The 21594-nt window shown below is 44.0% G+C and overlaps 1 protein-coding gene across 1 annotated transcript in view; it reads right to left on the bottom strand.

Annotated features, from left to right (window-relative positions):
- Positions 1-15768: 15768 nt before the first annotated feature.
- The window catches only part of CENPF (centromere protein F), a 34388-nt gene continuing 28562 nt past the window's right edge, over positions 15769-21594 (bottom strand). The window contains exons 14-17 of the mRNA XM_066611712.1: positions 19989-20151; positions 18598-19065; positions 16842-17035; positions 15769-16563 (exon numbers count right to left, since the gene is read on the bottom strand). Coding sequence (XP_066467809.1) covers positions 16366-16563; positions 16842-17035; positions 18598-19065; positions 19989-20151 — 1023 coding nt within the window. The 3' untranslated portion in view covers positions 15769-16365. The remainder of the gene's footprint in view (positions 16564-16841; positions 17036-18597; positions 19066-19988; positions 20152-21594) is intronic.

Below are 21594 nucleotides of genomic sequence, written 5' to 3' on the forward strand. Positions count from 1 at the left end.
CATCCATTTTGCCCTATCACATCTAGTTTTGGAGATATAGTATAGCCTCTTTAGTGAATGATTCAAGCAGCTTCCTCATGAGGAAGCCATGGTGTGGCTTCTTCATGAGGAAGCTGTGTCAGGGTTAGAGCACAACCCTGATAGAATTTGCAGGCCTGAATAAGGCAGGGCCTAATGTATTCCATGCAGCCTATAGGTAAAGTACTGAGGCATCATGACTCAGGGTCCCAATGCACTATAATGTAAATGTATGTGGCTGATGCAATCACAGGGATGAGATCCTGCATCACAAGACAGGGTGTAGTAAGAGGATGATGCAACACCCATCCTGATTGGCTCACAGATCCTTATAAGCAAGTCTGAGAGAGCCCTCACTTGTGGGTCATTTGTGGTCCTGGAAAGTCATGTGTGGTGTATAATTTACTATCTCCTCTGTGCTGCTGTAAGTACTTGTAAATACAGACTTAATTGGTGGTGGATTTCCTTTGTGTCTGTGTAATCTCTGCTGGGTTGCAAGCTCCATCCTTGAAGCCACATTCTGCAACTCTGCCTGAAAAGGAGAAACTCCCTTCTTGACAAGCTGCTTGAACCATTCACTAAAGAGGCTATGCCGTGTCTCCAAAACTAGATGTGATGGGGCAAAATGGATGCCATTTTTGGAATTGGCACCCCAAATTCATATCAAACCACCATAAAGTTTGGGAAAAACTTTTCTGACCCTCAATTTTGTAGGTCTGTGTAATCACTCTGCATTGGTGAAGGGAGGGGTCACTGGCTCAGAAGTGAAGCCTTTCTAAGTGCCTGGAGAGCTTACATCACAAAGATCAGCAAGGCTATTTTTAAATCACCAGAGCAAAGGGACTTTGTTTTTTAAATGGATTTGCTTTAATGCAATTTTTGCCATCCACCAAGTTCTGGAAACAGAACCCTCACAAATGAGACTTAACCTGTATTGTAGAAATTTGAGCATCAGTGTGGAATTGCTCATTGAATCAAGTTGATTTAAAAATAACAATCCCTTCCCTTGTACACTGAAGACCATAAAAAAGGACTTCCCCACAATGCCATACTATGCAATGGATGTAACATTCAGAAGTATCACAAAAGAACAGGTACCCTCAAATTGTTTTTCCATGGGTAAGAAATCCATGGATTATTAGGTCATGCCTGTAATCTCTTGCATGATTGTCTCTCTACAACAGTAAGATAAGCAGTTTTTAAAACTGTGATTTTAAAGGGATGCATTTTTCCCCTTCTCCAGGATCAGCACATTCCTTCTCATTCGTGTTGAGTCAAATTTGTGTATTAAAAATCAGTGTATAACAAGGTTGGACCTGTACTGTAAAACTAACTTTAAAATTAATTTTTAAAAAAGAGAAGTCAGGCGTGCGGTGCAATCCTGAGAATGCCCTTGTACCAGCCTAGGATGCCCTTGTACCAGTCCCTTGTACCAGTCCCTTGTACCAACCTAGGAGGTTCGCAAACATGCCATCAGGCCATCAGGCATGTTTGCACCTTCTCAGGAGTTGGCTAGGCCAGCACGCAGAGGCGTGTCGGCCTGTGGAGCTAAAATAAGCCTCTGCGCTGACAGATGTACCAAGCCTTGCATTGGCTGAGCTGGGCCAACAGAAGGCTCTAGGGTGGCCAGGGAGGAGGAAGGAGGGAGGCATTCAGGGCACAGGGAGGGTGGGTGGGCAGGGAGTGGGAGGCAAGGCTGGGATCCAGCTGTTATGCCAGTTCATCATGAGGGTGATGCACTGGCCTCCCGTACTGGGTGATGCGAACCCTTGTGATGCAACTGCTTCTGAGTAGACTTGCACTGTAACTTGGAAGAAAGTTCCACTGAGAGCAGTGGGCCTTTTGATCAAGTATAGATGGTTAGAAATGAGGTGCTATGAGGAATTCTTCATAAGTGAAAGAGAAAGAGATAATGTAAAGCTGAGGTTGATTACTTTATGGCAACAACAAAAATGTTAGAAATCAGAACCCATTTGTTGATCAAAAGTAAATCATCTGTATTCTTGAGCATGTACACCCTGTAATTAAACATTATGTTGCAAGGACAGCAGCAAAGTTCAAAAGCAAACTCAGTAGGCAAGAGTGGTGATCGTCTGCAAGCTTTATTCATTGCCAGCAATGGGCTTCTCAGGGACTCCTGTCCAAAAGGAGAGAGCAATGGGAGCTATGTGGGAACTCTCAGAGAAAAGCCATGTTCCAGTGTGAGCCTTTTGCTTATATAGCATTTTGACTTCTTTATTTGAAAATCTCACACTGTCATTGGCTGGGGTTATGACATCAGAGATAGATCACTGTATAAACTTTTGATTGGCTAGTTTCAAGTTACAAACTGAAAACATATATTTTAACAACCACTAGATGGCACTCTTTACTCATTTATTGCTGGCCTTTGGTATGTCTTTGTTTATTTTTGCTAACCTCTGTTTAAACTAAGCCCTCTATCTCATGTGTAATTCTTCATATGTGATCTGTTATAGTGGAGTAATTTCATTTATTTAATTCAGGACAAACTAAACCCTTATTGTACAAAAGGATTCTCTTTTAGAACTCTTTTCTTATTGTAAATAAAGATTTTAAGAGACCTCTCTCTTTATTTTAATTAAATCCAGCTTTCTCTGTCAGCTTAGAGGCTCTGACAGAAGTCCTTTGGAATGTTCTGCCAATTAGGGGCTTTTTCATATTATCTTGTTCCTGTCCAGCTGCCTCCATTTGTCAAACAAGATAAGAAGTTGCATTACTAAAACTTTCTCATTAAAATGTTCCTAATTGGGTGTTTTCTTAGTCTCATACCCTGATTTATGTTGCCAAGAGATATCTTCCTTCCTGACTACTTCTTATCTGTCTTTCCTGTATGTTGTAAATCTGTCCCTGAATTGTAACTCTTCTTGGTTCCAATTAAAAATGATAGGCGGGCCTTGAGTCCTTTGAAGTCATACAGAGAAGTCTTATCTGTGAGGTGTTGTTTTCCTTCACATTCCAGGTCTATGAGCTGTTGCAATTTGAATTACATGGCTTGAGCATAATCTACACCTTTAAACAATAACTATTAAGTAAACAAGTATTGTGATCCATTTAACCTGAACCTTTGGTGTAAAATAGCCTTTCCCTGTGTCTGCCAAACTGTATTTGGTTCTAAAGAAAGCCTGTCTAAATTATATTTCTAAAATCCAAAATGTTCTTTGTTCAGTTGCTCTTACATTCAAGCTGGGAGTGTATTTCTAAATGAAACTAATCTGTTCAGCCTAGCTTCATTTATCATACTAATTAAACTTGACAGCTGGAATTTCCAGCTTCTTAGTGCTTTGAAGTTTGTACCTTATCTTGTGTCTTTGACCACTGTGAGATACAGGAAGCTGGATTAGATGGGCCTTTGACCTGATGCAGCAGGGCTCTTCTTATGTTCTTATGTACTAGAAGGAGAGGAGGGAAACAATCCCCTAGGGGGGATTCCTTCTCCAGGGGATGGGCCCGTATCCGAGCGCACTCGGGATACTCCTCGGCGGGAGGGGGGTCGGGGGCTTCTTGTAGTGGGGGATTCGATTATTAGAAACATAGAGAGGGGGGTTTGCGACGGATGTGAGGACCGCATGGTGACTTGCCTGCCTGGTGCGAAGGTTGCAGACATCACTTCTCGTCTAGACAGGCTGGTAGACAGTGCTGGGGGAGAGGTAGCGGCTGTGGTGCATGTCGGCACCAGCGACATGGGCAAGTGTAGCTGGGAGGTCCTGGAGGCCAAATTTAGGCTTTTAGGCAGGAAGCTGAAAGCCAGGACCTCAAAGGTAGCGTTCTCTGAAGTGCTACCTGTTCCACGTGCAGGGCCAGCTAGGCAGGCGGAGATCAGGGGTCTCAATGCGTGGATGAGACGGTGGTGTAGGGAGGAGGGGTTTAGATTCGTTAGGCACTGGGGAACGTTTTGAGACAAGCGGGGCCTGTACAAGAGGGACGGGCTCCATTTGAACCAGAATGGAACCAGACTGCTGGCGCATAACATTAAAAAGGTGGCAGAGCAGCTTTTAAACTGATCCCTGGGGGAAGGCCGACAGGAGCCGAGGGGCATCCGGTTCGGGACTCCTCATCCCTATGGGATGAGGATGGGGAGGTTAGAGAACAACAAGACAAAGGCAGGGTAGGAGAAGAAATTGGGAAAGGTAGGGTGATGGGATGTGATAGACGGTTTGGCACAATGAGAGGATGCGGGGACAAAGGAGCGAATAAGCAGCCCATCCTGGGGCATTCTGTGTATAAATGCTTTTATGCGAATGCCCGAAGTCTACAAGCAAAGGTGGGAGAACTGGAATGTCTGGTGACAAGGGAAAATATTGACATAGTGGGCATAACGGAAACCTGGTGGAATGCAGAGAATCAGTGGGATACCGCAATCCCAGGCTATAAACTCTACAGGAGGGACAGGCAGGGGCGTGTTGGAGGTGGGGTGGCCCTTTATGTTAAGGAAGGGATAGAATCCAGCAAAGTAGAGATTGAAGGTGGGTCCGACTCCACCGTAGAATCTCTGTGGGTTAAATTACCAGGCTTGTGCAGCGATGTAATACTGGGGGCGTGCTATCGTCCTCCAGACCAGAAATCTGATGGGGACCTTGAAATGAGGAAACAGATCAGGGAGGTGACAAGGAAGGACAGGGTTGTAATCATGGGGGACTTCAATTATCCTCATATTGACTGGGTCAATTTGTGTTCTGGTCACGATAAGGAAACCGGATTTCTTGACGTGCTAAATGACTGTGGCTTAGATCAGCTAGTCACGGAGCCCACCAGAGGACAGGTGACTCTGGATTTAATTTTGTGCGGTACGCAGGACCTGGTTAGAGATGTAAACGTTACTGAGCCATTGGGGAACAGTGATCATGCTGCGATCCGTTTTGACGTGCACGTTGGGGGAAGAATACCAGGCAAATCTCTAACAAAAACCCTTGACTTCCGACGGGCGGACTTCCCTCAAATGAGGAGGCTGGTTAGAAGGAGGTTGAAAGGGAGGGTAAAAAGAGTCCAGTCTCTCCAGAGTGCATGGAGGCTGCTTAAAACAACAGTAATAGAGGCCCAGCAGAGGTGTATACCGCAAAGAAAGAAGGGTTCCACTAAATCCAGGAGAGTGCCCGCATGGCTAACCAGCCAAGTTAGAGAGGCTGTGAAGGGCAAGGAAGCTTCCTTCCGTAAATGGAAGTCTTGCCCTAATGAAGAGAATAAAAAGGAACATAAACTGTGGCAAAAGAAATGTAAGAAGGTGATAGGGGAGGCCAAGCAAGACTATGAGGAACGCATGGCCAGCAACATTAAGGGGAATAATAAAAGCTTCTTCAAATATGTTAGAAGCAGGAAACCCGCCAGAGAAGCGGTTGGCCCTCTGGATGGTGAGGGAGGGAAAGGGGAGATAAAAGGAGACTTAGAGATGGCAGAGAAATTAAATGAGTTCTTTGCATCTGTCTTCACGGCAGAAGACCTCGGGCAGATACCGCTGCCCGAACGGCCCCTCCTAACCGAGGAGTTAAGTCAGATAGAGGTTAAAAGAGAAGATGTTTCAGACCTCATTGATAAATTAAAGATCAATAAGTCACCGGGCCCTGATGGCATACACCCAAGGGTTATTAAGGAATTGAAGAATGAAGTTGCAGATCTCTTGACTAAGGTATGCAACTTGTCCCTCAAAACGGCCACAGTGCCAGAAGATTGGAGGATAGCAAATGTCACGCCTATTTTTAAAAAGGGAAAGAGGGGGCACCCGGGAAACTATAGGCCGGTCAGCCTAACATCCATACCGGGTAAGATGGTGGAATGCCTCATCAAAGATAGGATCTCAAAACACATAGACGAACAGGCCTTGCTGAGGGAGAGTCAGCATGGCTTCTGTAAGGGTAAGTCTTGCCTCACAAACCTTATAGAATTCTTTGAAAAGGTCAACAGGCATGTGGATGCGGGAGAACCTGTGGACATTATATATCTGGACTTTCAGAAGGCGTTTGACACGGTCCCTCACCAAAGGCTACTGAAAAAACTCCACAGTCAGGGAATTAGAGGACAGGTCCTCTCGTGGATTGAGAACTGGTTGGAGGCCAGGAAGCAGAGAGTGGGTGTCAATGGGCAATTTTCACAATGGAGAGAGGTGAAAAGTGGTGTGCCCCAAGGATCTGTCCTGGGACCGGTGCTTTTCAACCTCTTCATAAATGACCTGGAGACAGGGTTGAGCAGTGAAGTGGCTAAGTTTGCAGACGACACCAAACTTTTCCGAGTGGTAAAGACCAGAAGTGATTGTGAGGAGCTCCAGAAGGATCTCTCCAGACTGGCAGAATGGGCAGCAAAATGGCAGATGCGCTTCAATGTCAGTAAGTGTAAAGTCATGCACATTGGGGCAAAAAATCAAAACTTTAGATATAGGCTGATGGGTTCTGAGCTGTCTGTGACAGATCAGGAGAGAGATCTTGGGGTGGTGGTGGACAGGTCGATGAAAGTGTCGACCCAATGTGCGGTGGCAGTGAAGAAGGCCAATTCTATGCTTGGGATCATTAGGAAGGGTATTGAGAACAAAACGGTTAGTATTATAATGCCGTTGTACAAATCGATGGTAAGGCCACACCTGGAGTATTGTGTCCAGTTCTGGTCGCTGCATCTCAAAAAAGACATAGTGGAAATGGAAAAGGTGCAAAAGAGAGCGACTAAGATGATTACGGGGCTGGGGCACCTTCCTTATGAGGAAAGGCTACGGCGTTTGGGCCTCTTCAGCCTAGAAAAGAGACGCTTGAGGGGGGACATGATTGAGACATACAAAATTATGCAGGGGATGGACAGAGTGGATAGGGAGATGCTCTTTACACTCTCACATAATACCAGAACCAGGGGACAGCCACTAAAATTGAGTGTTGGGCGGGTTAGGACAGACAAAAGAAAATATTTCTTTACTCAGCGCGTGGTCAGTCTGTGGAACTCCTTGCCACAGGATGTGGTGCTGGCGTCTAGCCTAGCCGCCTTTAAAAGGGGATTGGACAAGTTTCTGGAGGAAAAATCCATTATGGGGTACAAGCCATGATGTGTATGCGCAACCTCCTGATTTTAGGAATGGGTTAAGTCAGAATGCCAGATGTAGGGGAGAGCACCAGGATGAGGTCTCTTGTTATCTGGTGTGCTCCCTGGGGCATTTGGTGGGCCGCTGTGAGATACAGGAAGCTGGACTAGATGGGCCTATGGCCTGATCCAGTGGGGCTGTTCTTATGTTCTTAAGTTGAATGAAAGAGTGTGAATTTGCTCCTTAACATGGAGACTACCTTTAGTAAATGCAAGAGTTTGTAATGGAAGATCAGAAGATCATCAGGTGGATGATGTGGTGTTGACAGCGATTCCATGTTTTGACAGCTGGTTGACAGTTCTGGGAAGGACAGGGCTGGCTCCACAGTTGTAATCAATCAAGGCCAATGGAGACCTGGTTGGACACCTGAGTTTCATTTGACCTTGATGGGACTTTGAATGAGCTAAGGAGTTAGCTCACAGCTGAGCTGCATTTGCACTTAATGGGACACAAAGGATAAAAAGCTGCTTCAGAAGGGCCAAGGAGCCAGACACTGACCCAGCCGGAAGCCGGACACTGACCTGGAGGGAACCAGACCAAGAGGGCTACCTGACCCAGTCCTATAGGAGAAGGGGACTGCCAGGACTCTGCTGGAGGACACAGAAGACTAGATTGTACTTTGGAGACTGGATTGGACTTGAATGGAGGCTTCAGACCTTTACCCACTGAGTTAAGTGGAGCTTTAGGGAGGGAAAGCCCCTGGACAAGAGGACTTGCAGGGAGTGTCTGTGTTCATAGCAATAAATTTGGGTAGTTGCTATAGATAAGGAGTTCTGTGTTCATTCCTTTGCACACCACAGCAGTTGTTCTAGAGATAAAGAGGGTGTTAATTAGCCAAAAAAGCGGGCATTAGAAGAGAGTTGAGATATTTGGACGGGACAAATTGATGTAGTCGGCAGGATTTGAAAATTAGGACAGAGTCTAGCCCAGTTTTAAAGTCTAGCGAGAAATCTTCTGAATGCAGTTTGCTGGAAGAAAAACCAGGATTGGTTTATGTAACGGATGACAGGTGAGGATGCCAACTACTGTCTCCCAAAAATGTGCGTGCACATAGTTGTCTTAGATGGTGATGTATGTATGAAAAGGAGGGGGTTTGTGGCAGCCATTCATTGCTACAAAGGCAACAGCCCCAACCTGATAATAGGGCGGTTTCTGCTGCCACTCCCTAGTGTCTTTTTCCACAAGTCATTCTATTGCTTGATGAGCATCAGTAAATCATAAGTGCACACTGGCAGTGTCAACCATATTACCCTAGACCCCAATAACCTTAGAAGTAAGACTTAAATAAGTTTCACAGGCAGCCCCAAAATCAAAACCTGGGCAGCCAAAAGAACATTTTTATAAGGATTCTGTTTTGTTTTTAAAAAAATAAGTCTTCACTGGAATGCCATTGATGTGTAGACAATTGTATTTTAGCTTTCCTAAGGGGTGTTGCCAACCCATGTAGGAAAGACAGAAGAAGAACAAGCCAATCTTGACTATTTTTAAAAGGCCCATAAATTTATTTAAAATCTCCGGGTGCTGCTGTATAATTGCTAATATAAATCAGCATAGTTCTATTAAAGTAAATGAAAGCAGGCTGATTGAAACCAGCGCAAAGTCTAGTTCTATGGCAGAGATAATTCACAGCTTCATGCAACAACTTGTTTCCTTGCTTTCTAACTACTGGAGAAGTAGCTGCCTGTGCCTAGCAAGGACATTCCTCTTGGGAGTAAAATCCTATTGGGCTCTTAAAAATCCTTTTTGCAATACCATTTAAACTACCAAAGCCTTTTCCATTTACATGGGCCACGCATTTACCTTTAGAGCTTCTGTTTACATGCTGATGTTAAGTTCAATATAACAACATAATAAATATCCTCCTTCAGTCATATTCCCCTCCTTAATGTGTCTGTAAATTGCTAGCCAAGACTAGAAGGTACAAATACATACAACGGGTACTATCCAGTGTAATGTCTCCCTGAATGCGAGAATGAATGGAAGGAGCATTCTCTTTCTGTAAAGAGTCACTGCATAAGCAAATCAGCCTTTTTGCTTTCTCAAGGGTAATGCCTGTTCATGGCATGCACTTCCACTCACAGCAGCATTACTCTGCATGTGACCCCATGGGTGCTCAAAGCAGCAGCGGCATAGTTGGAAATCAACTCAGCCAACGTTCCCAAGACAAAGACAAGGAAGTCCTTCACTTTGCTGGATTGCACTCTGCGTGAACATTTTGCTGGACAGCAGCAATAAACTGAAGCAAAGTACCAGCTGCCGCCTGGTTGCAATGGTATTTACTCTTCCTTTGAGGAGTGAGGGGTGGTATGAATCAGGTTATCCTTTTTGATGCTCAAAATAACCCTGCAGGGGAAAGCCAGGCTGAGAGCTTTTCCTTAAGATGACCACATCAGCCTCATTGCTGAACATAGATTTGAACTTTTGGCGCACCATCCAGCTCAAGCTGAGTCTCATGGATTGCAGTAGGAGGGTGCACAACAAGGTTCTGAGAAGCTGCATATTTCCAAGGTTGTGGAACAGGGATGCTCTGTCAGGGCCAGCCAAGTGGGCAGCTGTCCCGACTCACTGCTGCCTGGGGGCCATGTGGACACTTCCTCCTAAAAAAGTATAAAGCTTCCTCTCTGTGCTCCATTCCCACTGCACTCCCTTGAAACTTTAAGCACTTTATTCCCTCTGCCCTTGCACATCATTTAAAGTTTAAAGGAAATTAAACTTTAAATCCCATGCAAGGAGAAGTGCAAGGAGAGAAGTAGATCTGTTTTTTTAAATCTGATTATCTGATTTTTGCTTGGTTTTTTTTTTTGGGGGGGGGGAGTTGATCAATGTGGCTCAAATCTGTAGTGGCCTAGAGAGACGTAGTAACAGACAGGGTGAAGAGCACCCCAAATCCACTGCCCCCATCATTCTCTACTGGTGCAAGCCACATCAGGTTGCTTCATGGGTGGGTTAGCCATAGGATGCCAGCCATGCAAGTTTAAGTTTTAGCTAAATTCAGAATTGCATGATATATGCATGGGCACATAGCGATGATGGTGCAATACATTTAAAGGGGGGGGGAGAGACATGAAGCAGATGGAAAATAGCCAGAAACAAGCAGGCTGTACCAACAAGGCAATGCAAGTTGCATGTAATAATTAGGGGACCAGTTTTGCACCAGAGTACCAGAAAAAGGAGCACAAATAGTCTGTGATGCAGGTGGCACTGCTTCTTGTGAAAATACTAGTAGTTAGTTGCCTGAAATCCTGCCTAAGCAATAGGTTATCAAAGATGTGCTGCCTGATGTGTGCTTTAAGGTCAAGACCTGCCAGCTGATGGCGTTGTTGCTGTATGCAAACTTAATGGAAATTTTTCAGTAAGTTCGTGCAATGGTCCCCAAACTTACAGCCATCACACTGCCCTGTGTGCTGTGACACGGAGCTCGGCATCCAGAATTGGTGATGATGCAGGACACGAGGACATCACCACCAACTCACTTCCAGGTTGCAAGGCCACAAAGCAAGCCTGAAAATGGCATTAGGAAGCTCAGGGCAGACGGCTGGGCTTTTTGTGCAGTGAAAACTTCGTGTTCAGGAGCTCTGCCAGCTGAGCTGAACCTCTGCTCCAGGGTCTTCGGTGCTGCGTCGTGGTCTCTCTGCCAAGCAGCTTGGGTGGCGAGCATCTTGCAGTGCCCCTGAGCATTAGCCACATCGCCCCACTGAGTCATGTTTCACAGTCTGGGAACTGCTGAGTTAGCATGACCCTCTCTAATTAGGATGTGCAGCATCTTGCAAGGCCAAATCACTACTGAGAGAGAGAGAGAGAGCGCATGCAAATTAAATACTTTCACTAGCTTGCATAATACACTACCAGCCACTTAAGATGTCTGTGTATAATGTGGGCTGTCATCTATACATTCATATTTTAAAAGACAATTCCAGGCTTGCAGGGTACAGTAATAACAAAAGCTGTTAATTCAGGCAGATAGCTCCATTGGTTTTACCACTGAGCAAGGAACCAATTGTACTAGCCTAATTAAGCTGTTTACAGCTTAATGGGCAACACCTTGTAACTGATAAGGCTGTATCCGGAGCCTACACTGTTGGCAGAATGGGGCTCACTCGGGAAAATAAGCTTTACCTTTGGCTAATTGGTTAGAATTTAAACCATTATTATTTGCAAATTTACACTGGGATGCAGAATGACATACGTAATAAAGTCATCTGTATTCTATGGACAAAAGGACTGTGCACAAATAGCTGCAGTTTAAACAGGCTGTACCATGCATCCTTTCACTTCATAAGAGGTGACCAAGAAGGAAGACTATAGCCAGAGACACCTCTGCCATCCAAAGGAAACAGAGTTCTACTTGGTGCACCATGCAGGGAAGAACATGGGTAAAGGGATGAGTAGGGCAACTAGAATGATGTGTGCATCCTCTCAGAACTTCTAAGCACGATCTCTGGATATGGACCTGGCAACAGAAAATATTAGTGCCCAATCTTAGCCAACATGCAACTGCATGTGCATGACTGCAATGCTCTGCAACCTGTGGTGGGATTGCAGTTGAGGCCTCCTCAAGGGAAGGATATGTTTGTTCCCTTACCTTGGGCCCATGTTGTGGCTGCATCAGAACTAGAAAGGTGAATAGGATTGGGCCTTAATTTCAGGTCTGAATATTTAATATTGTTGAATACTTGATAGTGTTATTGGAAGACTACCAGCATCTGAGTTGGGGTTGTGTTACAGCTATAAGCTCCTTAATTTCTGCTATTACTGAAATTAACAGTCTAATTCTTGTAGCTTTTATTTCTGTTAATTCACATCTTATACTTTTCACTCCACTCTCACAACATGGTATGCTTTTTTCTTGAATGTGTCACTTGTGCTTTAGGATACTGGTTCCCAACCTGTGGTCCACGAGGTCTCAGGAAAAATATAATCACCTTGGATCACTTCCAGTGTCTTGCTGAGCAAGCAATCTCCCACGGTCCACCAAAGAGGGAGAAGAACGGACTGCCTACCGCCACATTGTGGTCCACAATGATTCGTTTTTGCCTCAGTGGTCCACAGGTTCATAAAGGGTGGCAACCACTGCTCTAGGACTTTAAATTTAAGAGATTCACTGCCCTAAGTATTCTCCCCCCCCCCCCATTGGTGCAACTGGCAGAATGTGCAATACATCCAACAGTGATCGGACAGTTAGTAGGACGTTATATAAAAATATTTTTCAACTACTCCCTGCCTAGCCTGCCCAATCACCTCTGGGTCTCCTAAACAAGCAGGTGGCCATTGCAACTCCTGCAGCACTGGCATAGCATGACCCACTGCAAAAGTATTTATGTTTAACATGTTTGCATCCTGTTGTGGGGGGCAGTCATAGAAGCCTCTTCACTTGTTCCCTTACCTCAGGGCTGCATTGGTATTGTAAAGTTGGATAGGATTGGGCCCTCAGCTACATATTTTGGACAATGGGACCAAAGAGGTGATGATGGGGAGCTCTCTTTTGCTAAAGAGGTAGAGGCTGGATAGCCATTCATTGGAGATGCTCAACTCTGGCTTTCCAGTGTTGAGTAGGGGATTGGATACATGGCCTTTCAGGCCCCTCCCACCTATGATACTACGAGAATTCTGAAATGTGCTTTGACCATTGCTGCGGATCCATATGAAGATTTGCACAGTATTCCTAGTAACACACGGTAGCCCTTGCCCCCAAAGAGTAACCCATATGTAAAGGCCACAGTGGTCACAAAAGCAAAGAATTATAGGTTGCTCTAAAAGGAACCAAAAGCTGCTTTGCTGTGTTACAGAAAACCTTGGCTTTGCAAACTGGGCCCCACAGTGTTTATGTTAAAGCAACAAGTGGAAAGCCAAAAGCTAACAGTACCAGGCAACTGCTGGAGACTTGGCAAAAGTTAAAACACACGTGTATCTATCAGGAAAACTCTGTAACTATACTCTCATCCTTTTACAGTAAAAAGGACACAGACACACAGCACACAGAATTAAGACAAAGCAGTCCTTGCCCCAGATTGTAACCCACATATATGGGACATAGTAGTCACCAGAAGCAGGCCATAGGGAACCAAAGTTGCTTGTTTTTAGTAACGCTTTTAAAACCCTCTTTTATAAAAGGACAAAAGCCTTAGTTTTGTAGAGGCCCCACAGCTGCTTAGTGTTTATACTAACACATAGGAAAGGTATGCAGATAAGATAAAGAGTGCCAGGCAGATCACATTGTGCCATCTCTTTTAATGATGTTATTCTAGACCTTGTCAAAACAATCGGTATAATTGGCTTGAATTACGACCAGGTCATTGAGCCCTGGATAAATGGTGTTATACTGCTCCCTGCTGGTTTTTGAAAACTTTGTAATTTAATGTTTATGCAAAGTGTAACCTGAAATGTACCTATCAGGTATATTTAATGCAAATAGTACCTTATCTGTATCCTATTAGGTGTTAGCCCCATCTCTGATGTAAAATTTCAGCCAATGGGAAGTCTAGATTTTGACACAAAGGACCAAAAATTGTATAAATGGTTTTGACAGCATTGAAAGCTTGGTCCATGCTTTGAGACAAGAGTCCCATGGGCCAATTGCATGCAATTCGAATAAATAACCTGCAAACTATCACTCCTGATACTGAGTCTTGCTTTCTTCAACCTTGCAACACTAGGACATAATCTCCTGGATCCAAAGGCCCCCGTCTTTCTACTCACATGCAGCTGCTCATGAATACATCATCTAAGTGCCTCTGGATGTGGGATGCACATCTGACCAATTCAATAAGGCTTAGAGGCTAAATGAGGCCCCATCAGCCACATGTGTGGAAATCTACTTCTGAAAGTGTATCCCTTCAGCTACATTGTGGTGAAAATCTTTCCATGATTTCTTTCCTGGTAGCTGCACTAAATTGATCTAAGTATAAATCAAAATAAAACCACCCCATAACATCACACTGCTATTAACAGTATCAGTTTTACACATTTTTATTAGACACAGTAAATTTTTTAAGCCTTGAAGGATGAAGTGAACGTTGACATTAAATCTGCCAGAGTCCTCCATCAGTTACAATGGCGCAGAGCAAAAATAGTTGCTTCATTGCACTGTGCAGGTAAACACCTTCATTCAAGACAAATCAGTCTTTTGAACCTACAGACTCAAACAAGAGAGCTTCTAACAAGATGAGAAGGAAATATATCAGACAGCAAATAGCACTATGGAGGTACGTGGTATAAAATGAAATCAATCTTGGGTAAAAGTATCTCAAGGTTTAACAGTGACTATGTAAAAGCATACATCAATGTACAAGCATTTTCTATACTATAATACAAAGAACTTTAAATATCTATAGTAGCAAGAGGATTATGTACACAGAGTGTTTTATGTAGACATTAATGAGATTTGCAACTAGTATATAAGATCACTGCTGGAATTCCTATGTTCTTAAGTTAGCCCAAATATATTCCAGCCATTTCATATTTATTCAAATAAATTTAAACATTCCACAGAAATGGCATTCACAAGACTTTTTGCTTATTTCCACCTTTACTGAAAGTCTAGAGCTCATGTTGGGCAAAACACTCCACCTGAAGCCAGACTTATGCTAAACAGAAATGAATGTACACTTGTCTTAAATATTATTGGTCAGGATCCACAGAGTCACTTTAGAAATGCCGTGAGGGCTCATATGCAACAAATGGGATTTGTTATTTTTCCCCCTCCACATGTCACAAATTGCTTTTGAAATTTCCCTTAGTTTTAAAAGTCACTTGTCGCGTAGGATTGAGGGACACTGTTTGAAAACCCTGGTGGACATGTGTAACTATGTGTCGCTCTATAGATACTCAGCCACAGTTTTCATCTCCCAAAGCAGATTCAAAGACAATAAGAAATTTGTTCTTTTTCTATAGCCACAATAAATTAAACAGTGACTCCTGGTAAGGGACATTTAACAAAATGGAAAAAACCCCACCATAACTATTTAGCAGGACTGTACAAGCTATTTCAGTTTCCTGAAGTGTCTCTAAACTGTATCCCTGAGGTACTTTGTAACCTTGATGAGCGCCTTCAGTGCCCTTGAGGAGACGTGTTCCAATTTGAAATGACTGTTCTAAAGGTTTCTTATTTGAAAGGATGTCAGTCCAGATCTGTTGCACACAAATTTCTTTGTTGCAGAGAATCGCTTCAATTTTGATTTATTTTTAAGCAATATTCTCTATGTGGGTCTCTAAACCAACAGCTTGGATGAACTGCTTCCTTGCAAAAAACGTTAATAAGTTCCAACTGTGAAGGGTACAGATCGTTTGACTTGCCTGGGCTGTGAGCACACATTTTATATTTGTGATTAGACAGAATGCTTTAGAAGGGCAAAGCACTCCAGCCTGGAAAGTTCTGTACATGCAACGAAAATAGAGAAAAGATAACATACTTCAAACAGACCCTTGTGTGCCTAAGGATCTTCAACAGGACAAGTCAGGCAATTACTGACTAATGTAGCTTTCAAAATCCCTTCAAGATTGGGAAAGAAATGGGAAACCAGTATGGAGACAAGATCTCTTCTGGAAGCCAAATCAAAATCTACTTCTTCTAACCAGAGTCAGAATAAACTGAAGCAGATCACATGCCCTTTTCGTAAGAATTTTGGATAAGAATGCCACCTAATCCAAGAAGATAAACATAACCTATAGTAGGATGACTTCCTTCAGGAAACTGTCTGATTAACAGCCCAGTCCTATTTCCCAAAATCTTCCACCATGCAGTCACATCGATGGAACTCATGTTGCATGCCCCTGTGGGATGGGGGGAGGTGATCAGATGGCCAGCCACAGTACATCTCCCAGTAGATCATCTGATAGCCTATGTGCCCCGAAACCCATACCAGTTATTTTGCTGGGCTGAGAAGAGGAAGGGTGCATAGTGGGTTGAAAAATGGGGAACAGAAGCCAGGGTGTGGCTTTGCTGCCAAGAAACACCCCTGCTCCTCCCCACTCTCTCCCTCCCCTTACCTGTGTCAGGAGGAGAGTCTGGGTGGGTCTGGGGTAGGTAGGAGACCCCCACCCCCACATCCCTTCTTCCTCTCCATATAAAGTTATGTGTATTTATAAGAACATACCATTTGAGGGCCACAAATGTGTTTTTACATATCAAGCCCACCATGCAGCTGTATAACCAGGAAGCTGGGGTTGGCTGCAGGCTTCTTGCCACATAGGCATTTTCTATCACTGAGGGCTGCTCACACAAACAAACGTGAAAGCCTTTGTTCTAAGAACGTTACGCCTGAAACAATCTTGGTTGTTTACTGCACGTGGCAGGCTTCATCCAGGTTCTTTTCTTCTGTATTTAGAGAATGCCTAGTTTTGATTGCATCCAGGCACTCCATGGATCTTTCCGTAGTGGCTTGGGCAGATTGGTTATGAGCAGAAAAGGGGGATCTGGGTGAAAAGCCGAGAGGTAAAGAAGTAGACAGTGTTTCTTGCAGCTGAGCATCATTTTTCTGGAAAGACATACAAAAATCAAATGTATTTTGGTTATATTAACACACAATAATAAACAGTGTCTTAGCTAGAGTGGGTGCAAAGCATTATGTTTTGCAGGTAGCCTCACTGCAGTGAGCATGTGGCCCCTCCCCCCCCTTCGGAGGAGTCTTGACATGTCACTGGGTCTTGATACTGGCTACGGGTTTATGACTGGTACAAAGAGGATGGCACATGTGCTTTCCTAACTTGAATGTCCTGTGCTGTGGCACACATGTTTATAAAGCTCAGTGCTTACCTTCTGTAGTTTGCTGCCCTCTGCTGTTGCTTTCAGGTTCTCAGGAAAGTCCTCTGTTGCAATTATCTGTACCTTATCAGAAGATGGTAGTGCTCGTGGGTTTTGACTGGCAAGGTGGGAGTTCATCCTTGGAACTGAATCTGTTCTACAAGAAATCCAAGAGCCACTGCTTTGGGGGAGAATTCCAGGAAATCCTAAAGAAGAAAGTTTCAGCGATTCATTGCTCATTCATTTACACTGCTATTAAAATCACTGTAGAAAGCACAGTAAAACCAAAGAAGCACCATTAAAAATGCATTTTACCCATTCTGAAATGGGCTCGGCAACACTTGCAGGCTGTGTGAGAATTTTAAAACGTTTCTCATATGAAATTAAATCTTTAAAATGTACTGAATCATTTGGACTATTTTTCTTTCCCAGTAGTAGGGGCATATCTGTTCAAAATGTAAGGGTGTTAGTGTACAGCAGTCATTCCAGAAGAGGAAGGCTGTTCAGCAGAGGCATTTTTTTCTTCTCCTAGAGAAGCCCTTCCTGCTAGAACAATTATTTCCTTCTGCACAGCTTGTACCTCTTGTTACATATAACGTCAAACTTCTAGCATTAAATTTCTAAAGTAGGGATGTCAATCTTGTTTCATACAGAGGGCCGAAATTAGCATTCATGGTGCCTGATGAGGGCTGGAAGCGCCATCGTTAAGCAGGAAGTGATGTCATTAAGCAGATGATGGCCCCAAATAAGCGCTTTGTTCTCACACAGAAACTAATTAGCTGCAAATGACAAGAGAAAATGCGCAAATCCTGTTCATATTTTCAAGATATGAGACAGTCCAATTATCACACTGGGAGAGCCCAATTATAATGGAGGCCGGAGAAATTGCTTCTGGGGGCCACATTTGGCCCAGGGGTTTTACGTCTGACATGCCTGTTCTAAAGGATACTACAATACATAAAAGGGTCATTGTACGATCGTCCCCACAATAAATGTTATATGCTGTTGTACCTATATCCTTGCCTCCCTCATTTCATGCCAGTTCATTGCATTGTGCCATGACCCCAGTGCACTTGGACCTTGCACATATAGGACATTTTGCCCTGTATGCTCCTGGGCAGGAGGTCTGGTCTAGAGGGTAGAGCCTCCATTTGCCTGAAAATAACATCCACAAGGTCGCCAGTTCGAAGCCACCGGCACCGTGCGAAATTGAAGCAGCTGACAAGCTGAAGCCGAGCTATTCCATCTGCTCTGAGCGTGGGAGGATGGAGACCAGAATGTGAAACCAGATCAGAGTGAAACACCTGGACTGTTGTGGTTCTTGAAAGATAGAACCTTCTTTCAATTGTAAAAATCCCTACGGGGATTTAATCAGCCTGCCTATGTAAACCGCCTTGAATAAAGTCTTGAATAAAGACCAAGAAAGGGGGTATATAAATACCTGTATTATTATTATTATTATTATGCTATATAGTCTTAGAGCGCACTCAATATACGATGTACCATGTGCATGTGACCTACCTCTGAGCTATAGGGCCTTCTCTGAAAGATTGTAGAGCGGAAAAGAAAGCTTAATATGGATTTTTAACTGTCAAATAGTTCATTCAAGCTGTGGTTTTCAAAAAGCCTGCAATCTTACACTTCTGATCACCACTACCAGCACCAATATCAGGTCTAATGTTCATTGTTAGCGATATCTCAAAACACAGTCAACTGGAAAATACTTATGAAGCTGAACAAAACGCCAAGATGTTTTAAGCATAACTACCTTTTTTCTCCATGTTTGGAGAGCCATCCGACTCATATTCTGCAGGGTCTTGAGACACTGGGCTGTGCTGCTGAAATGTGGGTACTTTCATTTTTTCAGAGATGACCTCTGGTAAAGGGCATTGGGCCTCCTTGTCACAGCTTCTATTTCCTTGGCACTTTTGTCCCTGTGCAGTAATACCTTCAGACAAGGACTCTTCCATAAGCAAACCATCCGTCATTCTCATTGGGGTCCCTGGACTTTGCCGAAGTGAACTGGAGGCATCCGACAACTGCTTGAGCTGAGCGTTCAAAAGAGAGACTTGAGTTTTTAGCATCTCGTTTTCTTCCTCTAATTTATAGTACTTAATTATCAAGGCACAGTATTTCTCCAGGTTCTGGTCCGCTTCTGCCGTCTTCTCCTCAACTGAGCCCCTCAGTTCATCCAGCTCCAACATTATTGCTTTTGTAGCAACATCCTGAGCAGAGCCTGTCCAAAGCAAGAAGAGATGGCTCTCATAATTGATGGCCACTGTGCCTTAAGTCCTGAACAGAATATTCACACAATTTGAAATGCTTGTTTTGAACAGCAAGCAAATCTGCATACATGCATAAGGGTAGAAGAAGCAAGCATCTAAAAACATTATCTAGTCTTATTAAGGAATATCCAAGTACATTTTGTCCCATGAGTTTCTACATGTACCTTAAGATGGGAGTCCTACTCCACATATCTCTGCCACTACAGTGAACAGTGATCAAAGGAAGGGCCTTTATGGCAGTGGCACCAAGGTCGCAAAACTCTCTCATAGGAGAGATCCATCCCAATTCCTCATTTCTAGTTCTTAGATGGCAGCTATCTAAGATGGCGGCCTTACAGAGGAGGATCTCCAGTCGTTTGGAGGCACTGCTTGCTTGAGTTTTGGCTGTTTTTTCTGTTCACTTTTTGCACTGTGTTGTATTTTGCAATGGTTTTAGCTTGTATTTTTTATGCTAAAATTTGAAAGCAGCTTTGATAGATCCATGAGGCCAAAAGTAGAGCAAAGATATTTTAAAAGTAAATGTATTGTTGGAAGCAGAGCTTGAGGATATGGAACTGTACACTCTAGGAATTTCTTACATACATTCTAACAAAGTGCATGGTTCAGGGGACAAAGCCTGCTGCTGTGACACAATTTTCTCTCCCCAACCTGCACCAAAACACACATCTATTTGCCTTAGATTTACTCCTTAAAAGGACAATTATTACAACAGATACAGTATTGATGTTCAGTATCGCCAGACACCAAATACCTTGTTTCAGCAATTTAGAACAAATGATTGCTGTTCTTTGCATTCTGGTGGCCACTTGGATTATTGGTGAAAGGCAATTATTATTGTTTAAAAACAAACAAACAACACCAACTAACTACATACTTGGATCCGCCATCTTCAGCTGAGTCTTCAGTTCACTGATTTGCTTTGCCATGAGTTCTTTTTCTTTCTTTAGTGCTTTGCAATATTTCATCCACTGCTGTAACTTATGATGGAAAGAATCAGCCCCCTGCTTGAGCTGCAAGATCAATTTAAGATTGCCTGCCTGAAAAACAAAAACCATCACAGTAGAAACTTCTTACATAACCAGAGGAGTTCTGTACAATTGGTTTCTGAGCAAAAACCTTTTGGTGCAGTCACATGCAAGGGGGTGGTGCTTATACAACAAGTTGCAGTAGAGAGATCTTCACTGAAATCAATAAAAGCGGGGTGTCAAACATAAGACCTATGGCCCACAGAAGCTCTTTCTCCAGCCCACATAATAATTGGGCTCTTCCAGCACTGCCCTTTCCAGCAGTGCTGCTTCTGCGAAGACTCTGGGAGGGAAAGACAGGAGGTGGCTTCAGAAGGCAAGGTCCGCTAGAGGGGAAGGGGCAGACCAAGAGAGGTGAGAGCAGGAGACACTGCCGTGAATGCTGGGAGAACCCAATTGTCATGTGAGCTGCCCATTCAGAAGCTCTGCTTCTGCCGAGGCATCACTTCACAGAGCACCTTAATGACATCACTTCCTGCAAAGTATCAGGCCTCCAGCAGGCTCAATGAATGCTATTTGACCTGCTATATGAAACAGGTTTGACACCCTGAATTACAGCACTGAATGGACTCTTCACAATGCATGCTTGAGCCTGAAAGTGTTTGTTACAGGTGGGGGGGGGGCTCACCTATGAGTCACATAAAGCAATTGCTTTGACCGGTGGCCTCACGGAGACCTCCACTTATCCATACCCACCCAGGCCAGCTGCTTAACCTGGCCACTGCCCCATCCTCTTGGAGAGTGAGTGAGAGGAAGAGGTTGATGGTGGTTTGCCTCCAGCACCTCTGCCTTCCAGGAAAGCCTTTGGGGGGGGGGAAGGGCAGTTGTCTTTTGTTATCTTCCATAACCTCCCACTTCTTCTAAACTGGCCAGGTGGGGCAGTTGCTGGTTGTAGAGAGGTTGCACTCCCAGCCTCCTTTCTGCCTGGCCAGTTTTTAAAATGGCAGCAGTGGAGGAGGGTAGAGGAGGAGGTAATGGTCAAAAGGAGGGGCAGATTTTGGAACCATATCAGGTGCTGGCTCAGCTTGGGCAAGGCATGATGGGCAAAAAGAAAGAAAAGGTTCAAAGAAATGAAGACTGTGTGTTGGAAGGGTGGCTTTGCAGGGCTTTTCATTGTACCTCCTCTAACCAGACCCAGTAACAGCTCACACCTAACTCTAATATCCAAGCCTCCAGAGAAGGACTGAAGAAGCAGAGAGCAGCTTGTCTGCGAAGCTGAATCTTCAACAGGTCTTGAGTGCAACGAGTCAGCTATCCTTCCTGCCCAGAGGAGGCATTCTGTCTAGGTCAAGGAACACTACCTCAGAAATAACTGAAGAGAAAATGTACCTGAACCATCTGGCAGCAAATGCCATTAGGTGAAATCATGCACTAGCAGTCACACCCAGTGGTATCCTAAAAATGCTCTGGAAGGAGCTATACACGTATGTCTAACTATAGCTTGGGCCCAACCTC

The sequence above is a fragment of the Tiliqua scincoides genome, chromosome 1 (genome assembly GCF_035046505.1).
Source record: "Tiliqua scincoides isolate rTilSci1 chromosome 1, rTilSci1.hap2, whole genome shotgun sequence".
In the NCBI taxonomy this organism is placed as follows: Eukaryota; Metazoa; Chordata; class Lepidosauria; order Squamata; family Scincidae; genus Tiliqua; species Tiliqua scincoides.